At 43.2% G+C, this 24,395-nt stretch overlaps 1 protein-coding gene across 6 annotated transcripts in view; it reads right to left on the bottom strand.

The window, feature by feature from the left end:
• Grk5 (G protein-coupled receptor kinase 5) overlaps positions 1–24,395 on the bottom strand; it is a 193,981-nt gene that overhangs the window by 145,572 nt on the left and 24,014 nt on the right. For 3 of the 6 annotated variants that reach the window (XM_039088820.2, XM_039088800.2, XM_039088810.2), the window contains exon 2: positions 6,827–6,889. The exons of the other annotated variants lie outside the window; for them this stretch is intronic. In XM_039088820.2, the coding sequence (XP_038944748.1) occupies positions 6,827–6,889 (63 nt within the window). The remainder of the gene's footprint in view (positions 1–6,826; positions 6,890–24,395) is intronic. 6 annotated transcript variants of the gene reach the window in all.

Below are 24,395 nucleotides of genomic sequence, written 5' to 3'. Positions count from 1 at the left end.
AGGTGAGTACCACCATGATACTTCAGGTTTAGGACCTGGCTGGGTAGTGGGTTGAGAAGTATGCGGGGCTGAGCAGGTCACTGCTTTCAAACACTATTAAAGGTCATATAATCTGACCCCGTCATTTCATGAAAAACATTGCAGACAGTAGTCACTCGGTCTATTTGCTGTAGAACCAAATCTAAACCAGCTCCTGTAAGTAAAGCTGCTGGACTCAGCACAGGAATCACTCTCACCTGACCATGAGAAAAAGCCTAAGGCACAGCCTGTCCCACAACTATAACTCCAGCCACTAGCCTGATACATTACATCTATGCCTCATAGCATCTCCCCAGCCCACAGCACTTTCATCATATCATCCCCCCACATCTACAGCCTGTGGGAGAATAGCTGTTCCCCCATCAAGCGAGCTCTATTCAGACTCCACCTTCCCTGACTCCTACCCCAGCTGCAAGGCCAGAACTCTAGTGCACTGCCCTGGCCAACTCTCCTGATTTACTCTTTAACTTCCTCACCCTGAAAAACATGCAAGTCATGAAAGGGAAGGAAAAGCTCACTGGAGAGCAGCTGAGCATTGAAAGGGCACTCCTTCAAAAAAACAACCACCATTGTTTTTAACAAAGGGGGCTGGGGGGGGGGGGCAGGGGGACAGGCAGTTTGTGAATCAGGCCTTGTGTAATCCCAGTACTTGGGAGATGAAGACAAGAGGATCAGGAACCCAAAGTCATCCTTTGCAGTATACAAGGGCCAGCCTGAGTTACATGAGACCATGCCTTAATCTACACCCCCGGGCCCCTCAAAAAGAAATTAGACTGTTTGGAGCCACACAACATCCTCAAATAAACTTCCCTAAAACAATCAGAATTGTCCTCTCTCTAGGTGGTCTGAATCTCACTGAGGGGCAAGAAATACTCAAAGGACCTCAAAATTGTATCTGCTAGAGATACAACTGTCTGATGGACCAGGGGTCCCACATTTGCAACTCAGCAGAACCAGCACTCCAACAGTGATGTTGGTCACCTCTCAGCTGCCTGACAAAGCTCCACAGTCAGGGAGTTTAAAGAACAGGAAGTTGTGGCTCACAACCCCAGAGGATGCAATCCAAGGTCAACGGTTAAGGACACACAGCAGCTGGCCATCTTTTCCATGATGGGGAAAGTTGGGTGGGAGGGAAAGAGGCCAATATTTCAGAGAAGCAGAGCCAGGAGCTCTCAGGAGAGGGAAGGGAAACTAGAGACAACCAATGACTCCACTAGCCCCACCCACAACTAAGCAGCAGCCAAATTCCCTAGAGTTGTTTGTTTACTGAAGCCAGCTGGAGTTGAGTTCCTGTCACTTCTACCCTACCTAATGGCAGTCGTCTTGCTGGACTTGAGGAAAATCAGGCTGTGAATTGACACAGAAACGAGACACAGGTGCTCATGGCGAGTACAGGAGGCAGCATGAAAGCAACTCATTGTGACAGCATTACCGAGGCTCTGCAGGCCTGTCAATTGTAGAGTAACGCTATGAGCCTCTCTCCACGATTTACCTCCCTCCCACCATCTGTCTTCCCTTTCACAATGCCCATGAAGTTAAAGGAAAAGGCCCACAGTAATTCACCCAGTTGATTAAAAATTTGGGGACAATTAGGAAGAAAAGAGCCTGATCCAAGAGATTTAGGATCCTCCTTGACTAGGGGCAATTAAACCTTTAAGTTAGAAAAGCTGACATAGGCCTGATAGCACATTGCCTGTTACGGTGGAAGATCTAGTGTTCAAGAGTGAAACTGCCTCAAAAAATAAAAATTTTTTTTGAAGAACTATAAATCTTTCTTTCCCTAGCTCGTAAGTCTATAAGAATTCAGTTCCTTGGTGCCATATTCCAAATACCTGTGATTATAGCTACCTGGTGGTTGCTTCTATAACAATCGGGGTAGGCACAGAATATTTTTCATCATCTTTAAAGATTCTATTTACACATCACTGTCCTTAGCTCTATGACATACTCCCTAGTCCAGCCAATGGTTTATTATGGCTACAGGTGGCATCAACTAAGGGCTCTGCCAAGAGCAAGGATCTATTGATTTCAGCCGTGAGGAAAGTCGTGGGAAACAGTCAACTGGGCAGCAAGCGGGAGCATGGGATGAGACACATAATAAGCAGAGATGATGTGAAAGTACCACCAGTAAGACAGAGCCACAGTAAAAGAGGAAACCTAGAGAGCAGCAGGTAAAGGGAGCCATCTGGTACCTGGGGAAAGGGCCTATCCTGCCACACCTGAGTCAGACTAGCAAACACCCTTCAACCGTGACTAGTTGACACAGGTGTGCCAGGGAATGAATGACGCCCCCACAGCAGCCTTAGCTAACACTGGGGACTGGTTTCCACAGACCCAAATGCATAGGCCCTAGGTTGGGAGAAGAGTTTGAGGTAACTTCTCATAAAGTGACAGTTACCCAAAAGGTTAGCGACTCTGATTATACCCCCTTTATTAGCATCCTTTCTTCTGTCACTTTCCAGTGCCCTACTGTACTTCCTGGGATTGTGCCCCCAAATACAGTTCTTACATGCAAATTATTGTCTCTGAGTCTCCATTTAGGAAACCCAAACTGAAACAGGTATGGTAGGCAGAATGCATCTGTGTACTTGCAACTAAATAACCAAATACAAGTTGGTTCTGCTCAGTGTTAAGAACAGGAAGATAATAAAAGATATATTTCACATATCGTTGATGGGCATACAGCCTGCACCACTCCAAAAGAAACAGCTTGAAAAGTTCCTTCCAAAGTTAAACATCCACCTACTAACCGACCAAGCATCCTACTCCTAGGTATTTACCCAGTTGAAATGTTTGCAATGTTTATAACAGTTTTATTCAAAACACCAAAAAGTTGGAAACAATCCAAATGTCTTTCAACTGGAAAAGAGATTTTAAAAAACAAATGAACAGTAAATTAGCACTCAGAATCCAAAAGGAGCCAGCACAAGAACATGGCCCACCCTCAAATGCTGTACTGGGTGACAGGAAGCAGATAAGACATGGTCAACAAGAGAAAAGCCATGTCTGGTACTAGAAACCTAGCTCCCTACTCTATGCTAATGAAATGTCGTTATTTTACAACATCTCATTATTAAACTAGCATAATCCCTATCGACAATCTATAAACGTTTGTCCTTATAGCCACAGATAACTGTAGTCTTCACCTCTCTTCAAAGAAACTATTAGTAACAGAGATCATTACAGAAAACCACGACCAATCAAAACACCGAGTTGTGAAGTCCTATCCCAGTGCATACATCTACCAAACGTTCCTACACCAGCGGCCCAGGGAACATTGCAGAGGGGTGGTAGAGAGATTGCCGAGAGACAGAGGATGAGGGGGCTTGCTGTTAGACTGTGTCTTCTAGTAACAGAAGCTACACCCAGAAAGTCTCATCAACGACTTCCTAAACATAAGCTGAACAAGAATGACACCAAAGCACATGCCAAACTGGACATAGGAAAGCCTGTAGGTCCTTAACCCTACATAAAGAACTTTAGACAACCAAGGAAAGCTGGGCACAAGAGAAGTGGTCTTTCCCAGAGAACAGTACCGCAACTGGTTATTCAGTGCCAAATGATCAACCCTGAAAACATACATACAAGTAAATAATACATAATACAGACTGAACAGGCTATGTTAGGAATATATGAGCGTATGCATAAGTGCATGCAATAAGTAAAAAAAGAGGCCATAAATTTGAAAGAAAGCCAGGGAGGGATTTGGAAGGATGAAAGGGAAGGGGAATATGTAACTATTATTATAATCTCAAAAATAAATTTATGAAAGCTATGTGTGGTAGCGCATGTTTGTAATACTAGCACTCGGGAGACAGAAGCAGAAGGGTCAGAAGTTCAAAGTCACCCTCAGCTAGAGAGTTCAAGGCCTTTCTGGCCCCCCACCTTACAAATGAAAAAAAAAAATACTGTGTAAACACATCCCAGTATACTGTCTGCAAAGGAAAGGTGGGCAGAGGAGACCAATCTTTCTTTGACATCAAGAGATGACTGAAGACCATGACCTTAAAGGAGTCACAGTCTCCTGCTCCCTCAGTTTCTCCTTTGTTTACAATGGGCTCACTGACCACAATGACCTTTGGGATCCTCCAACCCAAGACACTAGGTGACTGTAAAAGTAGTTGCCCAAGTCACTCAGAATTAAAGGAGAGTCATTTCAACCCATGTAGTTCATTCTCTCCTACCATGGTTTGGTCTGAGTTAAAAGAAGCTGGAAGAAACTCAATGCCCAGTTAATGAAGCCATAAAATTCTCTATTAGGTGTCTATCTTCCTGAACTTTCCTCTTTTACCAGGAAGCCCCACAAAGGGCCCACGTTTGTATCTAGCTGGAAATTACTGTGCCCTTGAAAATGCATGTGTACCTACCTACACTCAGAAGACAAAGTACACCAGGAACTCAAACACCCAACACCTGGAAATCCCTTTCCACCATAGAAAACTCCCAGAGGCTTCTGGGAGGTGCTACATTTTTCTCAATCCTGAATGACCCTCACAATGCCCCAAGTTGGGAACCAGAAACTGAAAGTGGAGGCATTAAGTCCACATTCCTGCTTCTTACTAGGACATTTCTGGTTGTGGATCAGGAAAAGGATAAAGTGGAATAACTTCACTGAAAGGAGGCCTGGGCAGCAAGGGGTCAGAGTACAAAAATCCATCAACTGCTGATGCCTCCTGAATATCAGTGGAGGCAGCCAGCCTCCACCCCTACCAAAGACCCTGCCCCAATCTTTCCCTTTACAAGATATGGTCTCTAAAGCAGTCTTGTGTTATGCTTGTGTGGTCGTGTGTGTGCATATATGTGTGTATACATTTGTGTGTGTGCAAGTGAACTACATTCCAGACATATAGAGGTGGGAACCTCTCTACCTTGTTTTTGAGGCAGGGTCTCTTAATTAAACCTGAAACTCATCAACTGACTAGGCTAGTTGGCCAACTAACTCTAGGAATCTGCCTGTCTCTTCCCTTCCAGCACTGCAGTTATAGACCCATGATGTCAGGCTTTGCATGGGTGCTGGAGACCCAAACTCATGTCTTTATGATAACACAAAAAGTACTTTACTGACTAAACAATCTCTCCAGCTTCTCTAGAACGGTCTTGCTACCCACACAACCCAGCCAGGTAGATCCCTGGCTGCCTCCCTTCCCCACACAATATGATGCACTTCATTCTGCCAAACCAGGGCACAGCTGCCCAGGTATGGCCCTATCTCAAGACAGGGTGAGAGTGAAAAAGGACAAATGGCCCAACACTTGGGGGAGGGCTGAGGATTAGAAATGCACAAGCCATAACAGGGCACAAATTCAAAACTACCAAAATCTACGCCAAAGGTTCTCGACTCCCACCCTGAATGGTTTTGCCATCTGGCAGTATTTGCAGTCAGTTTGGGTTGTAATGATGAAAATGATGTTCCTGGAATCCAGTGAGTAAGACCAGTGGCGTCAATAAACACTCTACAATACGAAGACCAAAGGATTCCACAGTTCCAAACAGCAACAATGCCAACGTTAACACATGCTTCATAGGTGTCTGTCTTTTGGAAGTTTTTTTTTCTTCTTTCATTCATTTCCTCAGACACCTTTCATTATTACTTTGTAGGATACTGAAAGAAAATAACATGGCAGTACAACAACTATTGAGAAATACTTAAGACCTGATGAAGCACTACTTTTTCCTGTTATGGGGACTTAGTGGCTGGTCCGTAAAAGGATAGGTGCACCATTTGGGAAACAGATAACCATACAAACAGACTTAGGCTGGCATTCCAAGGGCGTGCTTAATAACTGAATAGCCATCAACACACAACACAGCCTTTGGTGTGCAGGACGTAGCCTGCTTTGTGTTTTAATGTGGTTCTAATCAGGGAATCATGATACATTCATTGTTCCTCCAGGAAATTCTGTCAAACGTTTTGCATTCCTCATAGAGAACTATTGTCTATGCAAATTAAGAGTCCAAGTTTTAAAATTCAGACTGGGCATGTAACATTTTTTTGTTTCCTTAATATCATCATGAAGAAAAAAAAGACAAAGAGGAGGAAAGAATGCAAATGTTCTTCTCTCAAAGTACACACAAACCCAGAAACATTTTCCCCTCCTGCCCAAGGTCAGGAATGTAGGGTAAATTTGTTTTGTAGACATGCCAATGGAGCATGAGAAGGTCTGTTGAAAAGGCCTAGGACAGGGTACAGGAACAAACCTAAGAATAGCCTTTCCCTCAAGAAGGGTTATCTATTAGAGCAGCATCATTCTCGGCATGACTGAGCGGCACAGACTATGACACAGGGGATCCAGAAAACACAGCAACACGAACCATTCCAAATCCTCTTGACTCAGAACCAGAGGAAGGAAATAAGCCACACCCTCTGACATTCACTTCTGCTTTTTCACATGGCTCTGACCCAGTTATCAAGATGTGATTTGGAAACTATGCAGATGGGAAATGTAGCATGTCTGACACCTCCTTCAACCTTTCTGGAAGCAGGGTGGGTGGAGTAGAAAGCATCATAGCCCCCTCCAGGCACCCATCTTTTACATTTAGTTTCCAGACAACGATGGGGCTCATTTACTCTGAACTCTTTAGTTTCTTCATCTGTAAATGTTTTTAAGATTGCAGGGCCTAAGCAGAGATCTTCTCTCAACAAAAAGAGGAGCAAGTTCTGGCTAGAAGAAAGCACTTTCAGGTCTGGGCTTGAGGTTCTGAGGGCAACTATGGCCATGAAAAGTCAGGTAAGAGGTACAGATCCATCTCTGAAGTAGATCTACGGAAGGAGGTCTGCAGGACCTACCAACATGGCGTTTACCAGCAGGATTGCTTCCAGGTGTTGGTGATGAGCATGTTTGACAATAATCTGAAGAAGAGAAAAATGAATCCTAGTGTTCAGCTCACTCTCTCTACTTTATACAGTCCACAATCCCAACCATGAAAATGTTCCTATTTCCATCACAACTAAGACGATCCTCCACAGACATACCCACAGCCCCATCTCCCAGGTGATTCTAGGTTCTGTCATGTTGACAACTGACACTAAATTATAAGCACTAACTTGCCCTGTGTCAGGGGTCAGCAAATGTTCTCTGCAATAAACCCAATGGTATAGGTCGACCATATGGTCTCTACTGATCAATCAACCCTTCTGCTGCAACTCACAGACAACATATCAACAAGTAAATTGACTCTGTCCCCACTAACTGTACTTATAATGATGAATTCTGAATTTCATGCTTAGAAAACTATTCTTCTTTAATTGTTTTCTCTGTTTTTACAGCCATTTAAAAATCAATATCTAATTCTTAACTTTCAGGGTATACAAAAGCATAAGAATAGACCAGGCCAGAAGGGCTAGTGTGCCAATTCCTGCTCAGCTCATTCACTGGAAGTACTGCTTCAAAGCCAGGCAGTCCAAGCATTCGTGCATTAACCATTTCTTACTCTCATTAATTCATCTAATAGAAAAAGAAATAATAAGAGACTGACAGCATTTAGCTATGGATGTGAGGCAGTGATGGTTTGAATCTGAAATGCCCCAACTCAGGTGTTTGTTTTGAACGCTTGTCCTCCGGTGGTGGCACTATTTTGGTAGAGTGTAGAACCTTTTAGGTGGTGAGAGATAGCTGGAAGGTCACTAAGAATGGCTCTACCTGTCCACTATATGCACTCCTAGTTCGTGGTTATGAAGTCTTCTTCATTCTCTAGGTGCTCCTATCTCCATGAACCCAATCTAACATGTTCTTTTCAATATGATGGACTGAAACCCTCTGAAAACTATGAGCCAAGATAAGTTGTCAAGTATTATGGTCACATAGAAAAAAATCACCCTGAGTCAGGTAACACAGATCCATAAAGATAAACGTGGTATATATTCACGTATAAGAGGATATTAGCATTAAGTAATTAACCAAGCTATAATCCATAGATGCAGAGAAATTAGGTAAAGAGAAGGGGTCTAGGGAAAACTCAGGGATCTCCCTGGGAACTAGGATAGATTTTATGGGCAGACTGGGAGATTGTAAGGATGAGAGCAGGGGATCAATTGGGAGGGGGAGATGGAGTAAAGGGAGAGAGTATAGGAGAAGATGGCTGGAATTGGGGTGGCACTTGAGGGGGAGTGTAGAACAATGGAAACTTCCTGGAATCTATGAAAGTAATCCTAATGAGGGCTCTGAGTAATGGGGGATATGGAATTTCAACTGCTTGGTCTCTTTTAGCCAAGTGAGGTGTCCAGTGGTGGGACTAGGTTGCAGTCAATTAAATTGTTCGTGAAGGGAGTTCCATGAAAATCTCCAACCAACCTAGGCTGTTGCTAAGACAAAAGGGTGCTCTCTACAAAGTGACAGTGAGGTCTCATTGATGAAGACAACACCCACACAACTCACTGAACATGGAGAAGCCAAGATGGTGCCTACATGGAGTCCTCATCCCTATTTTCTAATCTCTTTGATTACAGGAAAGTACTCTGCAAGTAACTGAAAGAGATATATGGACACCAACCCAGCCATAAAACCTGTCCTGTCTGCATAATATGCTAGGGCAAAGGTGGCACAGAACTTGTGGGAGCAGCCAGTCAGTGTTTGATTTGACTTAAGGCCCAGGCCACGAGAGGGAATCCACAAGAATCACTGCTTAGGTAATCAAGAACCAGAGACCAGAGACCAGATGACCCAGAGAACTAGGGTAAAACCAAACACTGTTGATCTTAAAAAACAAAAACAATAAAATGGTTCCTAATGATACTCTGTCTTACTTATAGATCAGAGAGGCTTCACCTGGGCAGCAAATAGGAACAGATGCAGAGAGTCACTGCCAGATATTATGCAGAGAGTGTAAATTGGGGGTCTCCATCAAATTCCTCCCCTCAGAGTTCACAGAATCTTACAAAGAGCCAGAAAGAATATAAGAGCAAGAGGGGATGAAGGTCACTAGGAGAACAGGCCCTCTGAATAAACTAAGCAAGGCTCATATGAGCTCAGAGACTGAAGCAGAAAGCACAGGGCCTACGCCATCTACCCCAGTCCTCTGCATAAATAGAGTAGCTATTGCTTAGTATTTTTATGGGACTCGTGACTATGAGAATGAGTGACTCTCTGGTTCTTGTGCCTGCTCTCAAGACTCTTTCCCTCCTGTTGGGTTTCCATGTGATAAGATAGTTTTTCCTTCAATATGGTATTTTTTGCTTGGTCTTACTATATTTTGTTTTGTCATATTTGGTTGTAATACTTAGAAACCTGTTCTTTCCTAATGAGGGACAGAAAGAGAGTGGATCCAGAGGAGAGGACAGTCAGGGAAGAACTAGGAGTATTAAAGGAGGGAAACTATAATCAGGATATATTGTATAAAAAAAGAATCTATTTTCAATTTAAAAATGTAAATAAATGAATAAACTGACAGTGAAGGGGGAAATAAAAATATTATGGTCACAGAGATGTCAAAGAATTTGATGATCAAACACTCAACTAGCATGTGACAGACCTCAGTTTTCTCTCTAGTGGAAAAAAGAAAGAAAAAGGATGGGGGAGGGGTGAAAACAGGAAGGAAGGAAATGATTGAGTCAATTATGAATAGAATGCACCCATGTACACATAGGCAGATATGAGGGAGCTCTGCACATTTATGTGAAAAAAAGCAAGCCTGCGATCAATACACACATCCAGATACTGTTTATATTTTTAAAAATAAGGGTAGAGGTAAGAACTTTGCCTAGAAAAAAGGAATTCCCTGATATGTCTGAGGCTATGATTAGATACCCAGTACTACATACTTGCATGAATGAATGAATGAATGACCACTAACTGTGTGTTATGTGTGTATACAGTACACATGTTCTCACATTCAATATTTGGAAAAAGTCTCACAAGGCACACCACTAAACTTCAGCAACCACAGGGAGCAGAGACCTGCATGTATGCTTTGATGCAACCCTAATCCTCATGCCTTTCCTATCCCAAATACATCCTTTTCTCTTACACAATAAAAGAGAAAAATAGTGTTTCTAGCCATAAAACCAAATTTAGGAATATATTTGAAGCACTCTGAGCCCTTTGGCATCTACCCCAAAAAACTGAACAAAAAACTGGTTACAATTAATTACACAGGACAAAGACATTCTTCCCAGAGGGGAAAACAAACAGAGGCTCTATGACAAGAAGTGAACACAGCTAAAACTCCCTATCCTCAGTCATTTTTAATTGCACTCCAGCTTTCTGGAAATACCAACCTTCAAACCAAGGTCATTAGTTTAAAAACTGCCAAAGTTTTCATCTGGGGTTTGATACCCAGGCAAAATCATCTCTACTGCATAAACTCTCACTTTGGAAATTACTTTGGTTTGTCCCCCGGGGAACAAGCAAGGATCACTGGGAGGAAAGTCGTCCCTGTGGAAATAAAATTTCCCTCAGTGACAATTTTTAAATCAAGCCTTCAGGTCCTTGTATGTTGTTGGGAGATTCATACAGTCACATTTTTTTGTTTGTTTGTTTTGTGTGGAAGAGCACATTCCTTCTCCCCCAGCTGACCAGGTTTGCCATTTTCCATTGCGCTTATTAAATGCATCTTATTCAAATGGAATGTTCTCAGAGTTTACACCCTTCCCGGGCCTAGAGCTGGATGACTTCGGACGGTCACATAGATCCCCAAGCTTCAGGGTGCCTCGATATATACCTAATTACAGCTGCAGAAAATGCAGTGCTATATTTAGTTATGAAAAGTTCACACTAAAGGCCGCAACATTTAAGAGGGTAGATCTCAGGGGGTTGGGGATTTAGCTTAGTGGTAGAGCGCTTGCCTAGCAAGCGCAAGGCCCTGGGTTCGGTCCCCAGCTCCGAGAAAAAAAAAAAAAGAGGGTAGATCTCACTGTTTAAAACTACTCTCTCTATGCACGTAAAATAAATTTTTTTATAACAGGATATATGGTTGCAAGCAAAAAAACAAAACAAACAAACAAAAAAAAAAAAAAAAAACCTGAGTTTGATTACTGAAACTCACGTAGAAAGCTAGGCATGGAAGTGCATACTTATAATCACAGTGCTGAGAAGGCAGAGACTAATGGATCTGGGGGGCTTGCTCACCAGCTAGCCTGGCCTATTCCATGAGCCCCTGTTTAGTAAGAGGCTATCTCAAAATACAAGCTAGATGACACACACTTACACACAGGCAGGACCAGCACCCAGATCTGACCTGGGGGTGGGAGATAAGTCTACTTTCTGATCTTAACTGACACCTAGGAGTTGTGGACCAGCCTTTCTCTGGACCAACAGCAATAGGAGCTAACAGGAGGCAGAGTCTAAGGGTGTTAAAATGCAGCCCTTCTCAAAGAACTCTCCAAACCCTCCCATTAAGAGCTGTGAGGGCCTTCTGTTGACCAAACAGGAAGTGGTTTCAATCCCCAGCCCTACCTGGTCAGGAGAGTGCAGAAGAAAGCTTTAAACCTCATTTAAGTGTGCCACATTAATTAAGTTGGCTACCCAACTATAGCCACTGCCAAAACTTGCAAGACAAAATCTCTCCTGGCCAAGGCTAGATTAGACTGTCTCTCTGTGGTCTCTGATGTCCCTTCTTGGACACCCTTACAGATCCTTCTTGAGAAGCTGGGCACAACAGATACCCTTTAGATGAGGCAATTCTAATTTCTCACTTTTCTGCTGGGTTTCACTATGATTTCTAGCTATTTCTCACTCGTGTGTGTGTGTGTGTGTGTGTGTGTGTGTGTGTGTGTGTGTGTGTCTGCCTGTCTGAGTGGGGGAAGGGAGAGAGAATGTGCTTTTAGTCCTCCAATTAGTCCAAAAGTGAACAACATGGTTCAGAGATGTCTTTCCTATTACATTAAAATTGTGGCTGAGATTAACATGCTTTTTAAGCCTTGATCATATAACACAGTGTGTGGTGTACTTTTCTGTAAGGGGTAAGATGAATCTTCTAGGCTATGGGCAATATTGCAGCCATCAATTCTACCACTGTAGCACAGAAGCAAAACACACAGATGTGACCCTCTGCTGCCACCCAAGCAGGAAAGCTTGGATTTCAATGTCTACTGGGCGCCCTTCCCCGTCCCTTAACCTCTTCCCTACCCCTATCCCGCCCTCTCCCTCTCCATCCCTCCCTCATTCACTCACTTACTCCAGGGTTTCTTTGTGGAGCCCTGAATGCCCAGAACTCACTCTGTAGACCAGGCTGCTTAGAACTCAGAGATCCCCCTGCCTCTGTCTCCAGAGTGTGCTGGGGTTAAAGTTGTGTACCACCATTACCACATGGCTAGCACCTCATCCTTTTATGATGAGACAGACAAGAGCAATTCTGTACGACACTCAATTATCCCTTCACTCAGTCATACCCATTGTGACCCCAACCATTTACCCCTCTCTATAACTCTAGCCAGGAGCAAGCAAATGATAGGATGTCACTAAAAACTCTTTTAAGTCTTCTTGTGAGTCTCTGAAAGGACCCTCCAAATGTCTTGAGATCTCTAAGCTGTTATTTGACCCTTGACGATCCAAGAATGAAGTACGGCTCACAAAAGAGACTGAACATTGTCTGAATCCTTGGATGCAGAAATCCAGGAAAAATCAAGATTCTCAGACACAAGTCCACAAAGTCTCATCTTTGCTTAAGCTAATTAGGTTTGGATACTATCATATACTTCCAAAGGACTTCTGAGTACCGCACTATGATAAAAATCATTTGTTTGTTTGTTTTTCAAGATAGAGTGTAATCTGTGTAGCTTTGGCTGTCTTCTAACTCACTCTGTAGACCAGGCTTATTGTGAACTCACAGAGATCCACCTGCCTCTGCCTCTGCCTCTGCCTCTGCCTCTGCCTCTGCCTCCAAATTAAAGGTTTACATCAACACTGCAAGGCACTGCTAGGAATTTTTTAACATTCTTTCCTTACATGTAAAAGTTCATGTTTTTATTTTTTAAATAAATATTCATTTCTAAAATTTTTATATTTATGGAATTATATATATATATATATATGTATATATATATATATATATATATATCTTTCATTTTCAGTGACTATAAAATCTGGCAAATAGGACAAACCTGACCTATATCCTGCCTCTAAGCATCCATATAGGGCCTAAATATATTCTTCATATTTGAGGAGCAAAATCAGTGACCACAGAAATGACATTTTCAAGGCAGATCCCTGAGACATATAGACAGATCCTTGAAAGTTGATGGTTATTCAGCATAGCCTACTTGCTGAGTTTCAGACCAGTGAGTAGCACTATCTCTGTTAGGGGAAGGAGAGTCAGATTTCTTTAAAGAATGCAGCCCATATTCTAGTAGATTATCCTATACTCACATACTGAGTGGACTCGGTGGGCTTTTAAAAAGAAAACACAGAGCAAGGAAGAAATAGTGGGGTCAGGGATAGAGAAGAAACGGAAAGGAGGTGAAATTGATTAGATCAGAATGAATTATATACAAATATGAAATTCTCAATGAAACAAAAAGCAGGTGCATGACACATATCAGGTTCTGGGGACCTTGAGGAAGAGGAGGCAGAAACACTACAAAGGAATAAGAAGTCTGCCATGGAAAGCTTCTGTAAGGCAAAGGACATGGTCAATAAGACAAACAGCATCCTACAGATTGGGAAAAAAAAACCTTCACTAACCCCACATCTGATAGAGGCCTAATCCAAAATATAAAAAGAACTCAAGAAGTTTACCACCAAAAAGCCAAACAACCTAATCAAAAAATGGGGTATAGCACTAAACCGTGAATTCACAACAGAGGAATCTCGAATGGCTGAGAAACACCTAAAGAAATGTTCAAAGTCCTTAGTGATCAGAGAAATGCAAATCAAAATGACCCTGAGATTGCACCTTACACCAGTCAGAGTGGCTAAGATCAAAAACTCAGGTGACAACACATATTGATGAGGATGTGGAGAAAGAGGAACACTCCTCCATTGTTGGTGGGATTGCAAACTGGTACAACCATTCTGGAAATCAATTTGGAGGTTCCTCAGAAAATTGGAAATAGACCTACCTAAAGACCTAGCTATACCACTCACTCTTGTGAATATACCCAAAAGATGCCCCACCATGCCACAGGGGTACATGTTCCACTATGTTTATAGTGGTCTTATTTGTGATAGCCAGGAGCTAGAAACAACCCAGATGTCCCATGACAAAAGAATGGATACAAAAAGTGTGGTACACAATGAGTAGTATTACACAATGGAATACTACTCAGCTATTAAGAACGAGGACATCCTGAGTTTTGCAGGCAAATGGATGGAACTAGAAAAATGTCATCCTGAGTGCAGTAACAAAAGAACATACATGGTATGTTCTCACTAATAAGTAGATATTAGCCAAAAAAGTACAGAATACCCAAGATACAGTTCACAGAACTCAAAAAGGTCAACAAGCTGAAGGGACCAAGTGAGGATGCCTCAGTTCCACTTGGGAAGGGAAAGAAAGCAGCCACAAGGGGAGAGGGAGGGAAGCAGAGACAAGGGAGGGAAAGAAGATGGGAGGTGGGGGGAGAGGGGAGAGGGCAACATGGTCTGGTACTGGGTGGGGAGAAAGGACTGAAGCCCTGAGAGCCAGCAGAAAGAATGGAAACAAGCAACCTAGGGAGGAAGGAAGTTGGGAGGATGCTCTAGAATGTATCAGAGACATGGGAAGTGATACATTTTTATTTCATCAAAGTGGGGGACCCCAGATGAAATGCCCTACAGTGGGGAGAGGGAACTTATTGAACCCACCTCCAGCAGAAAGACAGGGCATCAAGTGAGGGACAAGATAGCTATCCCACAGTCAAAGCTCTGCCCCATAGTTCTTCCTGTCTGAAAGAAATGCACGGATGGAGATGGAGAAGAGCCTAAGAAAAAGAAGGTCCAGCAACAGGCCCAAAGTGAGATCCAGCTCAAGGGGAGGCCCCAAGACCTGACACCATTACTGAAGCTATGGGGCGTTCACATCCTGAGAGGCACAGCCACAGCATGTCAAATACAGAGGCGAATGCTAGCAGCAACCATTGAACTGAGAATGGGATCCCTGCTGGAGGAGATAGAGAAAGGATTGAAGGAGCTGAAGGAGTTTGCAACCCCATAAAACAACAATGCCAACCAACCAGAGCTCCCAAAGACTAAACCACTACCCAGAGTCATGGACTGACCCAGAGCTCCAGCTGCATATGTAGCAGAGGATGGCCTTGTGGAGCACCAATGAAAGGACTCTTGGTCCTGCCAAGGCTGGACCCCCCAGTGTAAGGAATGTTGGGGGGGCCTAGGAAGGGGGTGGTTAGGGAGGAGAACACCCTTATAAAGAAGGGAGGGGGATAGTAAAGGGGGCTTATGTCCAGGAAACCGGGAAAGGGAATAACATTTGAAATGTAAACAAAAAAATATCCAATTTTTAAAAAGGGGGACCTACCATGACTGCTCTCCAAAAGACCCAATAAGCAGCTGAAAGAGTCAGATGCAATTATGTGCAACCAAACAATGAACAGAAGCTGCTGACCCCTCTGGTTGAATTAGAGAAAATCTGGAGAAGGTAAGGAGGAAGGCAACCCTGAAGGAGGACCAGCAGTCTCAATTAACCTGGACCCCTGAGTTCTCTTAGACACTGGATCACCAACCAGGCAGCATACACCAACTGAGATGAGGCCTCCAACACATATACAGCAGAGGACTCCCAGGTCTGGGTTTAGTCAGAGAAGATGCACCTAACCCTCAAGAGACTGGAGACCCCAGGAAGTTTAGAGGTCTGGTAGGGTGGGAACATCCTTGTAGAGACTAGGGGGAGGGTTGCAGGGGGGCACGGGGAGGAGGTATGGGATGTGGAAACTTTCGGGGGATGGACTGGGGAGGGAATAAAATCTGGACTGGATAGATAGATAGATAGATAGATAGATAGATAGATAGATAGATAGATAAAGAAAAGAGAAGTCTGCCATTAGATCTTGTCTCCTAGAAATGTCCAGGAATGATACACATAACACCACAACAATATGGCTGCTTAAAACCCAAACAAAGACACCACCAATAGACATGCTGACAAGGAAGTTGCTCCAAACTGCTACTGAGATACAGAGAATGAGTCTTCACCAGGGATGAAGCCCTTAGTAAGTTATTGAATACCAAGTGGTCAGCCCTGAAATCATGTATACACAAGCAACACTAAATGGACTCAGCAGGGGGTATGTATATAATTATGATATATATATAATAAATGTACACACAAAATGGACATAGAAAAAGGGGACATAAATGAGAGAGATTACTGAAGGGAACATGGGAGTGGCTAGAGCAGGAGAACACAAGGTTGGTTGGGAGGAAAGGGAAGGGAAGAAATGATATAATAATTTTAACTAAAATAAAGGAAAAGGAAAAAGGTAGATGGTGCCTGAGGAAGGACACTTGAGGTTATCCTCAGGGCCAACATTCAAGTACACACACACACACACACACACACACACACACACACACACACACACACTCCATTAGTTGTATGCCTGTCCAAAGGAGACTATGCTTTTTGCCCTAAAACTCTTTAAGATGAATATATAATGGAAGAAACCAAGTAGCCAAAACCCAAGATTCATCACGTGATATTAATGAGAAGTGGTGAGGTGAGGGACACAAGGAAGTACACAGTGAAGGAAGAGCCTGCTAATGTCTCAGCAAAGATAAGGAATAATCGATTGTAATTTTGTTTTTTAAAGACAGGGCCTTGGGGCTGGAGAGATGGCTCAGCAGTTAAGAGCACTGACTGCTCTTCCAGAGGTCCTGAGTTCAAATCCCAGCAACCACATGGTGGTTCACAACCATTCAAAATGGGATCCGATGTCCCTTTCAGGTGTGTCTGAAGACAGCAACAGTGTACTTACATACATGGAATAAATAAAATAAATCTTTAAAAAAAAAAAAGGCAGGGCCTTACTATGTAGCCTGTTTGCCTTAAAGTTTCTCCTACCTCACAGGTATAAGCCCTTACAAACAGCTCAGCAGTCATTGGCAAATACTGTCATACAAGAATTTTGGGCACATGTTTTTAGTCTCACCACTCAGAAGGCAGAGACAGACAGATCTCTGAGGCCAGCCTGGTCTATAGAGTGAGCTCTAGGACAGCCAGGGCTACACAGAGAAACCCTGTCTCCAAAAGCAGGAAAAAGGGGAGTTTTGGGCCAGGAGTAGTGGTACACACTTTTAATCCCAGTAGTCAGGAAACAGAACCAGGTGGATCTCTGAATTCAAGGTAGCCTGGTCTATAAAGCAAATTCAAGGGCAGCAAGAGACTCTGTCTCAAAAAAACAAAATACAAAAACAAAACAAAACAAAACAAAACAAAACAAAACAAAAAAGAGTACTGGCTGTTCTTCCAGAGGAATAGGGGTCAGTCCCCAGCATCCACACAGTAGCTCACAACCATCTCTAACTTCAGTCCCAGGGGATTCAATATCCTCTTCTGGCCTCCATGTGCATGGTATGCACATATACCTGCAGGCAAAATACCTATACGAGTTTTTTAAGTCTCAAAAAAGAAAAAAAATGTTTGAGCTAGAGTAATGTTTCAGTGGTTACAGGCAATTATTGTTCTTTCAAAGGAACCAGGTTCAGTCCCTAGCACCCACACAGTAGATTCACTACCACTGTAAATCCAGTTGCAAGAGATCTAAAACCCTCTTCTAATCTCTGTTGGTAAAAGACATGCGTGTGATACACAGACATATATGCAGGAAAAACACCTATACAAATAAAATAAAAAATAAATAAAACTCTAAAAAACATGAATTGTTCTTGCAGAGGATCCAGCTTCTATTACCACTGCCCATATTGGGGAACCTAAACCCTCCTGCACCTCCAGCACCAGAGCATCCTCAGGACTGCACAGGGGCTGGCATGTATATGTGGGCGCGCACGCGCGCGCGCACACACACACACACACACACACACACACACACACACACAGACATACACACACACTCACGCACACACACACACAGACATACACACATGCGCACACACACGCACACACACGCACAGACATACACACACACACAGACATACACAGACATACACACACACACACACTAAATCTTAAACATAATGAACACATAGACTGTTATCGTGAAGCTTATAGCCATCACTAACTATCCGGGCACAGCTTATTTTGAACATCAAATCCTACATATAATACATTTTCAAAAAGAGAGAAAAAAATCAGCATTAGAAATTTTTCTGGCTGACATCCCAGCACTTCACTTTAAAATGATTCATGCTTTTTGTTCTTGAATCAATTCATAAGCTTAAAGGAGCTAAATCATCAGAAGTATGTCTTATAACAAGCCCTGAATTTAAAAAAAAAAAAAGTCCCACTCTCTCCCACTGCAAGGCATTTGTAACACATGCAGACAGCCCACAAACGGTAGTGCACTTGGCTTCTTCACTTAGGAACCAATTTGTATAGACTTAACGGTGTGAATTTGTTCTTAAACCTTTTGCTTTCAACAGTGTTCAATTCCTTACACACCTGGTGAACTCCAGGACACAGACAGATCAAATTGTTATTATACTGCATCCACTATCAGTCCTCTACTGATACAATAAGTCTACACATGAAGAACACTAAAATTGATGAGAGCCAGCTTTAGAAATCACAGTTATCACCCACCCTAAACTTCCAAATTAAGCTGAAGACACTTCAGCATTTCAAATCCGGCTGAAAAAGATAATCCTAAAATATACTTCTGCTTTCTACCCAGAGAGGAATCTGAGAAGATTCCTAAACCATCTGTGCCTCAGTTTCCTTTTATAACCTGAGATTAACTAGTTGAGCCTACCTAGACAGTTTATGGCCGAGAGTAAATGAATTAAGACATGTAAGTCAGGACTGAAAAGATGAGACAGTAGTTGAGAACTTCTGCTATTTTTTTCCAGAGAACCCAAATTTGGTTCCCTGCACCTACATAGAGCAACTCACAACTGCCTATAATCTCCAGCTCTGTGAGATTTGACGCCCTCTTCTGGACTCCAAGGATATCCAGACACATGGTACACAGTCACAAAGACACATTCACGTGAAGTTTTAAAAATACATCTAAGTAAAAAGCAATGTAAGGTAAAATTACTTGTATGTGTATAATTGTGTTCAAGTGTACCCATGTGTATACGGGTGTGTTTCTGTTGAGCGCAGGCACCAGTGTCCTTGTGAAGGTCAAAGGACTACCTCAACCTCTGCGGATTCTCACCTTCCACCTTGTTTGAAAGAGAGTATCTCCTGTCGTACTGCTTTAGCTTTCGTAGATTCTCCTGTGTCCTCTTCCAGTTTCCCTGTAGGGTGTACTGGAATTACAGTTACATACACCACTGCTTTGGCGTTCATGTGAAACTTGGGATCAGAGTTCAACAGGTCATTAGATTTTGCATGGCAATACCCACTGAGTCATCTTCCAAGCTCTGAATTACTTTTATTTATGTTTTCTCACCAACATGATATAGTCAACCATGATGGTGAAAGGGCCTGGGTTCAAATTCCATCTCATCTATTCCTTACTGCGGCTTTGGAGAGGATAAGGAACCTCTATGAGCTCCATTATCTCACATGAAGAGATAGGATAGGAATAGCATCTGACCAAAAGGAGGAAGAAAGCAGCCTCAAACGCAGATTTAGTTTATAGTTGTTCTAGAGACGATGAAATTGAAGCTGACGGGAGGTGTCAGAGCCTAATGAGATATGGACATATTCAGGCTTCTGTGAAGAAACATTTTTATGATCAGACCAGTGTGTGGACAGAACCCACCTCCAGACTAACACAGAACTATAGTTCCTAACACTTGGGTTCACGTTTCCATGGTAACTGGAATGCTTTTACGTATTTCCTGTTTTAGGCTTGCTTGCTTTCTTTCTTTCTTCCTTCCTTCTTTCCTTTCTTTCTTTCTTTCTTTCTCTCTTTCCCTTCTTCCCTTTCTTTTTTTCCTACAATAAAAGTCCAACAAGAACAACCAGGCTAAGGACTTCATTATCTATTTGTTTGGGGGAAACAAACAAACCTACACCCATGCAAAACTTAAACCCGTGTTTTCATTTGGCCTTTTTAGACTCTGGATACCTTCTCTTCCCTAGCCATGAACTGCTCCTCCAGGCCTGGCATCCATCCATCTTTGGCCTGTAACTTCTTTTTTTTTTTTTTTAATTTATTTCTATATTTTTTTTATTAACTTGAGTATTTCTTATATACATTTCAAGTGTTATTCCCTTTCCCGGTATCCGGGCAAACATCCCCCTCCCCCCTCCCCTTCCTTATGGGTGTTCCCCTCCCAACCCTCCCCCCATTGCCGCCCTCCCCCCACCAGTCTAGTTCACTGGGGGTTCAGTCTTAGCAGGACCCAGGGCTTCCCCTTCCACTGGTGCTCTTACTAGGATATGCATTGCTACCTATGAGGTCAGAGTCCAGGGTCAGTCCATGTATAGTCTTTGGGTAGGGGCTTAGTCCCTGGAAGCTCTGGTTGCTTGGCATTGTTGTACATATGGAGTCTCGAGCCCCTTCAAGCTCTTCCAGTTCTTTCTCTGATTCCTTCAACGGGGGTCCTATTCTCAGTTCAGTGGTTTGCTGCTGGCATTCGCCTCTGTATTTGCTGTATTCTGGCTGTGTCTCTTAGGAGCGATCTACATCCGGCTCCTGTCGGTCTGCACTTCTTTGCTTCATCCATCTTGTCTAATTGGGTGGCTATATATGTATGGGCCACATGTGGGGCAGACTCTGAATGGGTGTTCCTTCAGTCTCTGTTTTAATCTTTGCCTCTCTCTTCCCTGCCAAGGGTATTCTTGTTCCCCTTTTAAAGAAGGAGTGAAGCATTCACATTTTGATCATCCGTCTTGAGTTTCATTTGCTCTAGGCATCTAGGGTAATTCAAGCATTTGGGCTAATAGCCACTTATCAATGAGTGCATACCATGTATGTCTTTCTGTGATTGGGTTAGCTCACTCAGGATGATGTTTTCCAGTTCCAACCATTTGCCTACGAATTTCATAAAGTCGTTGTTTTTGAGAGCTGAGTAATATTCCATTGTGTAGATGTACCACATTTCTGTATCCATTCCTCTGTTGAAGGGCATCTGGGTTCTTTCCAGCTTCTGGCTATTATAAATAAGGCTGCAATGAACATAGTGGAGCACGTGTCTTTTTTATATGTTGGGGCATCTTTTGGGTATATGCCCAAGAGAGGTATAGCTGGATCCTCAGGCAGTTCAATGTCCAATTTTCTGAGGATTCTCCAGACTGATTTCCAGAATGGTTGTACCAGTTTGCAATCCCACCAACAATGGAGGAGTGTTCCTCTTCCTCCACATCCTCGCCAGCATCTGTTGTAACTTCTAACCTCGAGTCAAAACTCTTTGGCTGTAATCAAATCATCGGTTGGCCCAACAGGAAGCCAGGGGCACACTTCTGGCTCCTAGAAAAGCTGGCTGCCAAAATCAGTTAAAGAGCAATAAGGAATCTCAATCTTACCATAATCTCTCTGTTCTCTTCCTACCTCCTTCAACCACTCAGTCTTTGATTCAGCATTGTATGGTGTTGCCTTTACTCTGTGCTGTCCCTAAGAAAGCACCAGTGTTCTCAGCACAAAAGTAGCCCTCTGCCTCAGAAATCCCACTCATTCTCATACTGAAACAGTCCCTACGGGAAAACAATCAAGGCTCTGACTGGTTAGAGTCTGCTCACATGATCACTCATGGAGCCAATGAGAAGTCATCCCCACTTAATCCTGGAGATTTATTATCATGTATAGGACAGTTCTATTATCATGGAGAGGACAGATCCTCCCAAAATTGATGGTTCTATTATCAGAATAGTAGAGGCTGGTTAGGAGAAAAGGAAAACAGCAGATTTCATCTGCTCACCGATTCTTCAGAGTTGTATTATGCCCCTGCCTCTGCCCTGAACACCCTCACGTTCCTCAAGATCGATGCTAGTCAACACATGACTCAGAGACCCAGAATAGCCTTACACCTATCCCCAGAGCCAGCAACAGCTCTAAACCACTTTTCATATTTAGTGTTTCTATCTACCTCCATATCCAAAGGTACCGAATTCTGTAGATTCAACCTCCCCAAAAGATGATCTCACTGAATCACTCCTTTTTTTTTTTCTTTTTGGTTTTTTGAGATAGGGTTTCTCTGTGTAGCTTTGGCTGTCCTGGAACTTGCTACATAGACCAGGCTGGCCTCCAACTCAAAGAGATCGGCCTGCCTCTACCTCCAAAATGCTGGGAGTAAGGATGCACACCACCATTGTCCAACAGCTTACTCCTTTTTTTTTTTTTTCAGAACCTAGATCTTCAGCTACTTCTCAGAACTCACTGCCCATTATAGTCCAGAGCTACCTAATCTGTTGTCTTCAAGTTTAGGGAACATCACCTTTATCCACTCAAAGGATCCCTTCTGCCTAAAATGGGAACTCCTAACTTCTCAGTCTGGCATTCAGAAGCCTTCATCTTCTCCAACCTGCCCACTCCCTGCTCCCCTAAACTATTCCCATATACCAGGGCAACAAAGCCTCCCCAAGCTATTCTCCCAGTCACCTCCATATTGTTCTACCCACCACACTCCAGTCAATTTATTCAGTGTATTCGGCCAGTTCACAGGCTGAAGAGCCACAGTCAAGCTCAAACCTGAGAGCACTTCCATCTCTGATGGATCTTCAATGTTCCCTAACACAGAACTGTAGAGAAATTGACACCTATCACTGCTAAGCTTTGCTCATGCACCTGGCACAGGTTTTGTAGATGGTACATCATTGCCACTAGTCACTGATGTCTATTTCTCTGATGAAGCCTCTGCTGACTATTATCCTTTATCAAGGCAGACTTTGTTTCACAGAGATCTGCCTGTTTTTAAAAAAAAAAAAAAGCCAGCCTTTTCGCCTAGAGTCTACAATAGACTTCATGAAGTAGCTGCCTTCCCTTCAATTAGAGTGGAATGTTCTGAAGGGGAGGGCAATATCTGTCTTCACATTCTTGAAGTGCTTTCCCAGTATTTACACTAAGATGGTCTTGAATCTTATCAGCATAATGGGCTGATCCCATTTCAACATCCAAAGCATCTCTGATCATTAGTAACTCCTGAGTTTACTAGCTACCACTCATGGGGCCCATTTTCCATGGCACATTCTAGTTTCTTGATTTTCTATCAGTTCCCCAACTTTACTGAAAGAGTCACTGCTCACCTCCCACCAAGCGTCGTTTTATTATAAAATAAAGTATGTGATGTTAGTTATAGAAAAGCAAGCATACTTCATCCCCCATCCCTGCATTTCTTGTAGACAGGATAAATTTTGAGTCGAAAATTTTGTGAGTGGGTTAGTTTCCCTATCACTCCCCTGGGGCTCCTGCCTGGCTACAGGAAGTGGTCTCTCCAGGTTCCATATCCCCAGTGCTGTGAGTCACAGCTAAGGTCACTCCCATTATTCTTTGGGTACCTCCCCTATCCCAGGTCTCCCAAACCCTACCAGTTGCAGATTTTCACTCACTCTCATGGCCATCTGGCCATCTCTCCTATCCTTCTTCACACCTGATCCTGAACCACCCCATTCCCCTCCCCATCCCCTCTCTTACCCAGTTCCCTCCCCGCATCTGCCTCTAAGTGAGATTCAAACATCTTTGCTTGGTCATCCTTCTTCATTAGCCTCTTTGGGTCTGTGGAGGGTAGCTTGGATATCCTATATTTTGTGGTTAATAACCACTTAGAAGTGAGTTCATACCATGCATGTCCTTTTGGGTCTTGGTTACCTCACTCAAGATGATATTCTCAAGTTCCATTTATTTGCCTGCAAAATTCATGTCTTTGTTTTTAATGGTTGAATAGTATCCCACTGTGTAAATGTACCACATTTTCTTTATGTTCTCTTGAGTTGAGGGGCATCTAGGTTGCTTCCATTTTCTGGCTATTATGAATAAAGCTGCTATGAATATAGTTGAGCAAGTGTCCGTGTGGTACAGTGGGGCATCTTGGCTATATGCCCAGGAGTGTTATAGAAATACAGGGATGGGGGATAGAGCAGAGACTGAGGGAATGGTCAAGCAATAATTGGCCCAACTAGAGACCCGTCCCATGGGCAAGCACCAATCCCTGACACTATTAATGATACTCTGTTATGCTTGCAGACGGAAGTCTAGCATGTCCTCTAAGAGGTTCCACCCACCAACTAACTCAGACAGATGCAGAGATCCACATCCAAACAATGGATGGAGCTTGAGTCAACTAACCTGGACTCTTGGGGCTCTCAGAGACTGAACCACCAACCAAAGAGCATACACAGGCTGGACCTAGGCCCCTGGCATGGAGCTTGGTCTTCATGTGGGTCTGAACCAAATAGACCGGGGGCTATCCCAAAAGCAGTTG

Source organism: Rattus norvegicus, chromosome 1 (assembly GCF_036323735.1).
Source record: "Rattus norvegicus strain BN/NHsdMcwi chromosome 1, GRCr8, whole genome shotgun sequence".
Classification (NCBI taxonomy): Eukaryota; Metazoa; Chordata; class Mammalia; order Rodentia; family Muridae; genus Rattus; species Rattus norvegicus.
This window is presented reverse-complemented; position numbering and strand designations above follow the sequence as displayed.